The sequence below is a fragment of the Rhineura floridana genome, chromosome 17 (assembly GCF_030035675.1).
Source record: "Rhineura floridana isolate rRhiFlo1 chromosome 17, rRhiFlo1.hap2, whole genome shotgun sequence".
NCBI lineage: Eukaryota > Metazoa > Chordata > Lepidosauria > Squamata > Rhineuridae > Rhineura > Rhineura floridana.
Genome location: NC_084496.1, coordinates 11,778,567 through 11,790,303, shown reverse-complemented (window position 1 = coordinate 11,790,303; position 11,737 = coordinate 11,778,567). Strand labels below are relative to the sequence as shown.

The window sequence follows — 11,737 nt, the reverse complement described above, 5'->3', positions numbered from 1 at the left end:
ATATTTTAGTGTAGCTGTTATTGGTCGGGCATCTCTCCTCCCCCCCCCCGCTTTCAAAAAAAGGTAGCAACAAAGTCAGGAGTTCCTGCTCTAACTCATAACATTTCATGTAAATCATTTAGTTTTAAAACATTTAAAAACACAATGAGTGTATGCAAGTCTAATAGTGCTTCTGCAGGCTAGTAAGTCAGGTTTGGGGACCATTTGGCCCTCCACATGTTGCTGAACTGCAACTCCCCATCATCCCCAGCCAGCATGGCCAAATGATGGGAGTTATAGTTCAGCAAGAGCTGGAGCACCACAATCTAGACTGAGCATCTTCACCACCTTCATATGTTTAAAAGGATGTAGAAGAGAGTGATAAAAGCTGGGCTTTAGGGAACATAATGACTCTCTTATTACTGAGGTGGAAAACCACATCTGGCCTACACTTCAAGTCTGCACCTGGGAGCTAGAGATTGATCTCAACAAAATCCCTGCGCTCAGGAAATGGCATGTCAGGGAATTTCTTGCTTATACATTTCTCAGACAGTCTGTCTGCAGTCTGAATATAGAGTTATCACCTTGGTGACGAGGTCATAGCCCTATCACTGTTTGATCTATGACAAGGGCAGAGAGTCTGTGGCCCTTCAGATGTTGTTGGACTTGAACACTCATCACGCCCATCTAGGATGACCAGTAGTCAGGGATGATGGGAGTTGTGGCCCTCCAAATGTTGCCAGACTATAGGTTTCCCAATCCTTGAGCTGAGCGCTGGTGTGTGTCATTCAAATATTGTAAGAAGCTAAGAATGCCCTACCTTGCATCCTGCTGTCATCTAACAGTGAAGGGTCATTGCTTTCACATCCACATTTAGTGAGTGGGCTACCTACCTTAATTACCACTTTAAAGATGACATTTTATATTTGATGGTTATCTGTTAACATTTATTTTCAACTTACATTGCTTGACCCATCAGTGAGACTCCAAGTAAACTCTCCAAAACAATCAGTTCTTTTCTGAATTATATTGATACATAGCTGTACAATGTATGTATCATCATCATTTATTACCAGCCCATCACCCAAAGGTCCAAGGGCAAGGTTACAACAACCTTAAAATACAACAAAAATTCACAAAATAGGGTGGGATCTAAAATATGTATCTCAGGTGTCAAAGGCCAGGGTAAAGAGATGTGTCTTCAGCATTTACCTAAAACCGTACAGTGAAGTTACCAGACACATCTCAGTGGCAAGGGAATTCCACAACTTAAGGGCCACCACAGAGAATGTCCTCTTCCGGGCCACCCCCCCCCCAGCTTCTGAACGTGGTGGAACTACCAAAAGTGTTCCCCTCTGCTGATCTCAACATCCTGGAGGTTCTTGCAGGGAAAGAGGTGGTCTTTCAGATATTTGGGATCTAAGTCATTTAGGGCTTTAAACACTAACAAGCACCTTTGAATTGGGCCTGGAAACAAACTGGCAACCAATGCAACTGTTTTAAAACAGGGCTTATAGGAGCTCTAAAAGCAATCCCAGCCAGGAATCTGAGTGCTGCATGCTGGACCAGTTGACGTATATAAATAATTTACTCCAACCATTTCATATTTCATTTCCTAAGTTTAACTTCAGGTTTTGCCATTAGCCTCAGTATTAACACCACAGTTCTACTGATGCTGTAAAATACATGCCCCGTGTTCCATCAGCCTTTGGACAACACGTAAGCCTTGAAATAAGCTGCTGGAGGCATGACACAGCTTTTTTGCATTCTGTATGTGACCACAGTTTATTCATGGGGGTAGGGAAAGAAACATGTCAGAAAATGTGAGACTGGACAAAATGTTTTGTGATCCCAGCAGAGGAAACAATAGGCAAGTAAGGAAATTGTAGCCCTCCAGGCCACATCTGAATCTTGTAACTCTCCCCAGGTGACACCCCTTGGCAGCGCTACTTCATACCCTCTTCATTGTAGAATATTTTGTTCAATTAAATACACATTTAGAAACTCCAGGGGGCAGGCACCCTCCTAGAAGAGGCATCTCCTCTTCATACTGGCACAGGAGGTAATGTCTGTTCGACATCTGCTGCCACATACAAGGGCAAAGAACATTCGATTCTCCCCCCCCCGCTGCAAAGCATTAATAATATGCAGATTTAAGTCAGTAAAAACTCACCCTGCTTGTGACAGAGGTGTGGGATTGGCACTTGCCAATGTGAGACGGTAATCCTAATGCCAGGTTCATCAATAGCCAGGGTTGGGTTTATTTTAGTAATATGCAGGAAATGCTGCACTCTCCCCAATTTAGAGATAAGGTTGGGAACCTCAGGCCCTGCAACTGTGGCTCTCTCTACCCCTCATCTGGTCCCTACGGCTCTCTCCAAGCCACACCTCTCATTGGCTCTGCTTCATACCCTCCCTGGATGCTTGCTTTTGCCTGCCTGGTATGTGTCCTTGAACTATGACAATGACTTGCTCACCTGGATGGAGACTAGAGACAGGCGGGTTTGCATGTATGAACTAGCCTACTGTACAAAAGTCAAATTCACAGTCATTGCTCCACCCACATTTAACTCTGAACACTCCCATCACTGGCACATGGCCCCTGGAAGGTTGCCCAGAAGAGGATGTGGCCCTTGTGCTGAAAAAAAGTTTCCCACCATTTCCCAATTTTTGCAGCATATTCAAACTTTGCAGTTAAATCACTCAATCTATTCCTAAAGCGTCCAAGTTCAGAAAGACACTGCCAAGTGATTTATCATCAGCAGAGTTTGAAATGATAGTTTTAAATGGCTATTAATTTAGCCGATCTCTTCCAATCTCGTTTTCAAGGTTTCTCCTCCAGTCTAGCTAGTGTTTGTTTTCTAAAGAATCATTTTTTATAGAAGGAAAATACAAAACAGCAATGAAACACAGATGAAAAGTTTTTACATTAGTGGGAAAAAATGGTTGGGACACTTCCCATGTTTCTCTGTGGAATGAGATCAATCTGAAGGGTCTAAAATGGAATCTATCTTGGGGAGTGTGGTAATCTTGGGGCTTGATCCACTCAGAGCCTCATCAAAGCAGATTCTGGGATGCTAATATTGAACAAGTCCACTGTGTGAAAGAGTAACAAATGCTTTATTGATAATACAGCTGGAATATAGATGCCAACTATAGATATTAAAAGCACAGCAGAACAAGGACACAAAATCCCTCCAATTGATGATCACAATCTTTCCAAATGATGTTGCTCTGGTCCTCAAAGGTGCAACTGGAGTCACTCCCAATGGGCCATGGTCCCTGGCATATGTGTGCGCAATCCATCTCCAGGGCGAGGACACAAGTTCACCAAACAGTTTAGGATTTTTAGCACCTCTCTTCCTTCTTCTGGAATCTTTCAGCAAAGGGGCATTCCCTCACTCCAGGAGAAGGCGGGGGGGAGGGTCAACTTCTCAAGGGAGACAGTTCATGAACTCTGCTTATCTCCTTCTGCACGAGATCATCTCAGACAGCCTAGCTAACCATTGGAATGTATACACTGGCCTGCTTGTCAAGCACACCTAGCTGAGTGAACACAGGAAGCAACCATTAGCCTTCTACTTCTCACGACTACAAAATAATATTCAATATATGAATATCAGGAACACCGTGTATGGCATCTGCACACGACTGTTTTCCGTATCACCACAGGGAGAAGACATGGAGCCTTAAGAATTTACTATATTAGACTTGAGACACTTGTACTATCTCTTCAACCTTAATACTTGTGCAGCTCTTCAGGTATGCACCCTGATCTAGTGAGGCCTCCCAGGTGCTCTGATGCACACAAGGAGCTCCACTTGAGATTCAAGTGCCCTCTCTCAAAATTTAGAGACAAGAGGGTCTGCCTCCCCAGTTGGAGGCTCTATGTTCCTGAATAAGAGTAGTTGGAAACTGCAGAAAGGGAGAGTGCTCTTGTGCTCAGGTCCCGCTTGCAGGCTTCCCATAGGCATCTGGTTGGCCGCTGAGAACAGGAGTAGATGAGTCAATGGTCTAATCCAGATGGCTCTTCTTATGTTCTTATCAATGAGAATACAGACTATATTAACACAATGCACTATGAACATAAAAAAGTAAATAATCGGAAGGTGCGAGCAAACTGCTGGGCGCAAGAGGCTTGGTCTCGTGCCACAAAATGCAACCAGTTATCGTAGGAAGCCGCCTGATACCGAGTCAGTCAAATGGTTCATCTAGTTGAGTGGGAGCAGCTCTCCAGAATTTCAGAGATGGGACATTCCCAGCCCTACCTGGAGGCGCTAGGGATCAAACCTAGGACCTTCTGCATGCAGATGAGACGTTACACATTCAGCTACTATTACCATGTTTGATTTAATATAAAGAAGCAGAGTATTTTGTAATCTAAATCACGTAAAACTCAATCGGGTTCTGAATGCAGTGGAAACACAAATTAATGAACATGCCCCATTTTTCCAGAATAAAATACAGTCCATTTCAATTAAATTTATTCCAGAATAAGTGCATTCAGTATTGCAACTATAAATGAATTTCATAACTGAACTTCCACAAGCCATCGTTCAACATGTCAACCTCCACAGGGATTTCTTTTCTGAAGTTCCTCAGTGCAACATTTGCTCTGGACAACGAATGCATTCAATGACCACTAGCATCTTTAGCTGCAGCTCTCTACCTCCAAGAATTTTCATTTACTACATCAGGAAGAAAAAACTCCTCCATCAATTACATTTTAAAAATATTGTTCTCCAGTGATCATCTCAAAGAGGGGGAATTTGAGACACATAAAACTAGCACAAAGTAACATCTGAAAAAGGTTTGCTCATCTCCTACTAGTCTTCCAAGGACTTTTCCTCCAGCTTACATTAGTTTATAAAATAAAAAGTATCTGAATTCTTTAGGTTTGGTTTTAGAAGTTACTGACTTAAAAAGCTTTCAGACTCCCAGAAAAATAAAAGCCCAGAAATTTGCAGACATAATAAAATTTATTTAAATTTCATGCATTACGGTAGCTACAAGTGTAGTCATATGAAATCGAAGGACAATAAACTTTGCTTCGTCCGTACAATGTAGCCTCAAGTGAAATGGATGGGAGTTCCACAGTTACAAAGAAACAAAAAAGGGCAAACATTTTAAATTTAGATTTGTGAAAAATGAAACAGTCACATGACTGTCAAGTTTTGGGGAAAGGGCACATTTACTATTTGAACATACAACTGCAAAGGATTTAATTGGAGAAGCATTTTGAACAATCTTGGAAGTCAGCCTTCTATATGAACCCAATGATGGAGAATGCCATTAAACATTTTGAATATCATTGCACCTCCCTTTGAACTCTTTTTCCTAATTTTTAGAGCAATGGTACAGACCACCATTTAGCCTACAGCCAAGTATAGTTCATACCCTGTTCCTTTGAACTGCCAACCACAAATCCTGTTATTCACTTTTATTTTTCTTTAGCTCAGATTATTTTGATATGCAGAAATTTATAGACTGTGCTTGATTCTACTCTCAATTTTAATGAACAAACAAACCTTCTTGATTAAATAAGTGGTACTCGCTGAGTGAGCCATCAGCTGCTGCCAGCAGAAGAGTGAATATCAACCACTCATCTATGGTCTACCTGGCTTGCTTCAAATCTCTTTTAAAAAAAAACACAACCAAAGATTCTCCAATCTTCCAAGTTAAACACAGAATGAACTAACTTTATCATTAACTGGTACGTGAGCTCAGTTTTTAACACCAAAACATCGTGTACCAGCATTATTGCCAGTTATCATGTAATAGTCCTATTAATTTTATTGGTTAGCATTTTCTGCCAGAAAGGATTTGGTGATGTATTCCATGGCACAGTAAGTAGATTTAGCTCATCCTGTGTCTAAACAATCAAGTTAAGTTCGCTTGTAGATAAGAGTGATGCAACGCTTATTAAATAGTACCATATGTGCATGACCATTTAATTTTTCTTAAACCACCATAAAGAAAGGGAGAAATAAAGTTTCTTTAGTACAAATTTTGTCAATTGTCTAATTACTTAATTTATAACTTTGTTCCGGAATCCACAAAGGGAAAGAGTTGGGTTTCAGAAAAGCCGAAGTAACCAAATATCCAGATTACTTGGCAGGTTAAAAGCTAATGCAACACGAGTTACATCTGGATAAAAACATTATTCAAAAGCAATTAAGATGCTGAAAAAGATTTCAAATTGAATAGTTTATTAACATGGTAATTGTCTTTGTAACATGTGCATGTGCACACACTCGCACACTCCAAATGATCTGCCTTGAAAAATGTTTCAATATGCTGGGACGGGAAATAAACATAAATCCTATAGATTTTTCATAATTCTAGGCAATTATGTCCACATCACTTACAAAGCTATTGCCAAATCTTTCCAAGGAAGCAGAATTTAGGGGGAAAAAAACTTTGGGGGAGAATTCAACAGTGGCATAGCAGAGCTCTCAATATGAGAAAGCTGACATTATGTGGACCTTTGCTGTGAAATCTCATCTTTGCAAAATATAGGGAAAAGGTTATCAATGGGAAGAAAATAAGAAGGCGATGTGAAGTAGGCTTTTGCAGAGTCAATTTTTTCCCCTCATAGTATTTGTGCAGGCTTGTCAAAAACAATGCTTAATCCTTCTCTGGAACCAATTTCAGAACTTTTCCAATTGCAATGGTCTTACCTAAACAAAATAGAGAAATGACCGTTAGGAAATAAATGCAGTTTTTTTAAGGGTTCACATATATATAAACACTTCAAGCAAAGAAACACATATATAACAAGCCAGAGTATGAAACCATGGTTTTGATGTTGGCATATCACAGAACAGTAGAGTTGGCAGGGTACTATAAGGCCATCAAGTCCAACCTCCATCTCAATATAGGAATCCAACGTAAAGCATACCCAACAGATGGCTGTCCAGCTGCCTTCTGAATGTCTCCAGTATTGGAGATGGATGGTTTATATTAAAAATGGTTTCTTGTTACCTCTGGACCCTGGCTTAAATCCAGCTTCAGCACACTGCCTGACACTCTGGCTGAAGAGGCGCAAGTATAGTTAGAAAATGAAACCAAAGTTGGTCAAAACAAGCAAAAGGTATTTTGCTCATCAGAATCTAGTTTACTCAACAAACTATGGTTGAAGTAAGCCATGATTTAGAGTTGCGTATGAATGTGGCCAGTGCAATCTCAATCTACACACTAGTTTTTGCAGAGAAGCTTTTGTTCTTCTTGAAGGCTTCCTCTGTAAATTGTATTAAAATTTTGCTTCCCAAAAATGGAAAGATACAAGGTTTTTGCTTTTCTATTTGCACTAGTCAATCTGTATTGGAGCTGAAACTAGTTTGCTCCGCTAAAATTCTCCTATGTCAATTTTGATATTCCCTTGGATATTTTCTGAATGTTCAGTGACATCCAGTGATATTAACTGACATGCAATAGTAGAATCATAGAATAGTAGAGTTGGAAGTGGCCTATAAGGCCATCGAGTCCAATCCCCTGCTCAATTCAGGAATCCAAATCAAAGCATTCCTGACAGATGGCTGTCCAGCTGCCTCTTGAAGGCCTCCAGTGTCGGAGAGCCCACTACCTCTCTAGGTAATTGGTTCCATTGTTGTATGGCTCTAACAGTTAGGAAGTTTTTCCTGATGTCCAGTCGAAATCTGGCTTCCTGCAACTTGAGTCCATTATTCTGTGTCCTGCACTCTGGGACGATCGAGAAGAGATCCTGGCCCTCCTCTATGTGACAACCTTTCATGTACTTGAAGAGTGCTATCGTATCTCCCCTCAGTCTTCTCCAGGCTAAACATGCCCAGTTCTTTCAGTCTCTCCTCATAGGGCTTGGTTTCCAGTCCCCTGATCTTCTTTGTTGCCCTCCTCTGAACCCGTTCATAGTAGTCATATATGAGTCAATTATTTGAGATCTCATATGACCAACCTGGTGTCTTTCAGATTTTTTGGACTACAGTTCTCACCACCCCCGACCTTTGGCCATGCTGGCTGGGTCTCATAGCAACCCTGCCACTGCTCAATTGTGGACTCCTCCTTTGTCACCCGCTACTTCCATTGATGCATGAAATGATATTCCTCATCAATATCTATGGGCTAGAGATTAAGCAGCCACTGTATGCCTTCATTTCAAACAAATGTTTGGCTGTCTTGTTTAAGTCACTGACTAACCCACTGAGAGATGATGAGCTGATGGCTCTGGGCAAAAAGCTAGCTCTCATGACACGTCTCATTCTGTAAATGACTTGCAATGAGTTGCTGCACGGGGACTTGATGCAAGAATTAATTAATGCATTCAGAATACTAACTGTAAGGTGCCTTTATCTCATTCAAGGCAATCACAATAGGTCATTTTTAATTTTTTAAAATATGAGATGACAGAGAAATAATCCAAAAGGCAATGTTCAAATCCTCTTACCCTCATCTCTTAAGGTGAATCTGCCCATCTGAGGGAAGTCTTTGAATGTCTCAAGGCAGATAGTTCCTGCCGTCCTTAAACGGGCAATACATACTTGATCTTGTTTAACAAAACGGGGCCGTGTCTTGCTTTTCTCTCCTGATTTTTTGTCTACCAGACAGATTAAGGCCTGCAGAAAGAAATATATGTATATATAATGCTGCCCTTTCCCCAAAAGAAACCCTGGTGCCTTTAATAGCTGTATGGGAGGAACTTGCTCTGGGTTCAGCACCAAAAGTGATAACCAAAATGTTATTTCCCCCCACCCTTAAAGTCAAATAAGCCTCTCTCAAAGAAGCTGGACACCCCAAATAAGTACAGGAATCTCCCTTTCACAAATAGTTTCACCATCTAGTGGTGGGGGTGGTAGATTACTAAATGCAGCATGAGATCAAGAAGACACCACTACAATTAACAGCCACCTCACTCAAAACTTTTGCCACAACTGGATATGAGTGTGATACTCACTGTGATCTCAACTTCTTCAATACAGGTATGAATATGCAGCACCGCATTGTAACCTGGGCAGATGATGGATTTGTGCTCAATTATCACTATCTGTAATCAGTAAGAATAAATAAGGCACAATCCAGTAGAACAGCATCCATTATTTCTTATGGATACTGTGTAGCAATTCCCTCAATTCTCTTTCTCTCTCTGGAGGAAGAAATTACTTCAGCAGAAATATATGCTGGGACAACTAACTGACTTGCAAGCAAACAGGATTTTCTTTAAAAAGGTGACGACTTCAAATCTGGGATTAAGAGGACCTTACTTGACTCAGTATGGAACTGAGGTCATTCACACCACTGTTTCTTGAACAATTTGATATAGCCCCATCCTGTACATCTCTGAACCATGTCCCTCTGGTCAAGGTCTTGAATAAACCAACCGCACTTTAGTATCATTCATCATAGGTAAAAGATCAAAGGTTTTTTTTACAAGCATACCTGAGCATCAAAAGTGCGTCCTGAATGACACAGGTTATTAAGATCACAGAGTATAAACCCTGGGAGGATCTCCTCTTCTTCAATTCCTTTCAGTCGGATCTTCAGATTTTCACCTGGAGCTACAGATTCAGTTTCTACATCATCAGAAAGGATTCCAAGGACTTCCACGTTGTGCTTGGGGAAAAAAGCAAGATCAGATACTGAACAGAATGGGAAACCAGGGGCCAAATGTGTCTCCCCATCCGGCCTTCAGGACCATCTCCTCAGGCCATGCTCCCTCACTAGCCCAGCTCTGCTCCCTCCTTGGGTGTTTTTGCCAGGCGGAACATGTCCTTGAACTGTGATAATACACTTGCATGCCTGGGGTGACGAAGTTACCTGCACATGTATGTATGGCTGCAATGTAGCCTACTATACAAAAGGTAAGAGTTATATTCTGTGCTCTGCCTGTTCTTGCCCCTGGCCCCACGTACCACTGGCATGTGACCCCCAGGAAGTTTCTGGATTTCCTTGTCATTCATAATGCGTACCTAGCCCCCCCCTTTAATATAAAAAGTTGCATATATTGTAAGTTTATAGACAAAACCTTGTTTTAGGTTTCCTTGTTTATGATACAGCATGTATTTTTGCTCTGTCGTTCAATATTTTATAATCAAAAAGTTTTAACACAAAATCTCATGCAGAGGGATCACAGATCACCAAGATAAGCCTGCCTATTGATGAAATTTATTGATGGACCTTTGGCGGAAGACATGCATGCCCATTTTTGCTCAAAGCAAGGAGATTTAATTTTATTGTTCCACAGTTACTGGGGAAACAATTGAATGCAATAGTCTGGAAATCACCAGATGTTCAGAGTCAGCAGGACATTTAAGACAGAACGCTCATTTGTTCCTTGGCACTTTGTGAGAAAAACATCAAATACTGTTATAGAAGAAATGACAAAGGTTTCGGGAGTGATTCATATAGGGAAACCTAACACGACTGCATGAATAAAAAAAACGCAGGATTGCCACTTTTCCAAACATCTTCATTTGTAAGCTTGTCAATAAAAACGTTTTGCCTTTCTTGTTGCCTAATGTAGACACTCACACATCATCATTAAATTTCTATCCCACCCTTCTTCCCAAAGGAGCCCAGGGCAACAATTTGTTAGCAATTTGTAACAGGCTTCTCCATTTCCCCCCCAAAGTGGCTTACAGCAATTTAAGTACATAAACCCATATCTCTTCTAACAGATGCGCTTGGAAAAACTAAGCTACCAAAACCAGAAACAAAACCAGTGTTTTCCACAGCATTCTGCTCTTTGCACCTTACACCAGGGCTGGGAAACGTAAGGCCCTCCAGATGCTGGTGGACTCCAACTTCCATCAGCCCCAGCCAAAATGGCCAATGGTGAGGGATCATGGGAGCTGGAGTCCACTAACCTCTGGAAGGCCATAGGGTCATTCCCCACCTCTGCCTTATACCAAAGAATCCCTCTCCTCTCACAGGAGGCTCCTCAATTAAAGAACATCTCTCCATTAGGAGAGAGGCTTCACTCCCCTCTGCCTCTCCAACACATTTACTATCACAGTTGCCCTTTGGTAAGCGAGCATAAAATTTGTATTTTGAATTGAACAAAAAAAGTAATCTTGTTTGAAGTTTAATGTCTGATCATGACACTAGGAAGGGAAAACTGGATGCTGGTTATTTATGTCTCCTGGAACCAGATCCCACACGCTAGAATTTGAGAAGCAACATGAAACCAAGAGGTGGTTGTGAAACAAAGTAACTTTGTCAGATTGGCATCTTGTTAGTCACTATTAAAAAAAGCACCAGCAAACTAAAACTAGGCTGATCACAGGCGTACTTCTGTACATTAGTGCCAGGAGCCCAAAAACCCTTCACAGGGAAATACCAATTTCCAATCCAAGAATTATTTTGCAGGGTTAATTTAAGCGTCTTAAGAGGGAAACGTGCCATACCTTGTTTGGCATCATCACAAGCTGCTGTCCTTTGCAGATAGAGCCCGATTCCAGTTTTCCCAGAACTACCGTGCCCATATCCTTCAATGTGGCGAGAAGAAGTTTTTTTTTAAGCAATAGGGCCAAAATTATTCATAAAAGAGAAAACATCTGTTGCAATGCTAAGAAATTTCAATCAAAGCATAACGAACTTTGCCAATTTACATCAGTGGGGAAGACTAAATTCAAATAAATTAAAAATTTGGTTAATTCTCCCTATTCAAGTGAAGGAGGCTCAGTGATCAACTTTGGCTGGATCATGCCACATAATAATAATAATAATAAACTTTATTTCTACCCCGCCCTTTTTCCAATAGGACTCAGAGCGGCTTACAACTAAA

The 11,737-nt window shown here is 41.1% G+C and overlaps 1 protein-coding gene across 7 annotated transcripts in view; it reads right to left on the bottom strand.

Moving 5' to 3' along the window:
* Positions 1-6,171: 6,171 nt before the first annotated feature.
* The window catches only part of GSPT1 (G1 to S phase transition 1), a 39,409-nt gene continuing 33,843 nt past the window's right edge, over positions 6,172-11,737 (bottom strand). For all 7 annotated transcript variants that reach the window (XM_061600342.1, XM_061600343.1, XM_061600344.1 and 4 more), the window contains 5 exons: positions 11,358-11,438; positions 9,391-9,564; positions 8,909-8,998; positions 8,402-8,570; positions 6,172-6,659 (listed from right to left, as the gene is read on the bottom strand). In XM_061600342.1, coding sequence (XP_061456326.1) covers positions 6,607-6,659; positions 8,402-8,570; positions 8,909-8,998; positions 9,391-9,564; positions 11,358-11,438 — 567 coding nt within the window. In that variant the 3' untranslated portion in view covers positions 6,172-6,606. The remainder of the gene's footprint in view (positions 6,660-8,401; positions 8,571-8,908; positions 8,999-9,390; positions 9,565-11,357; positions 11,439-11,737) is intronic.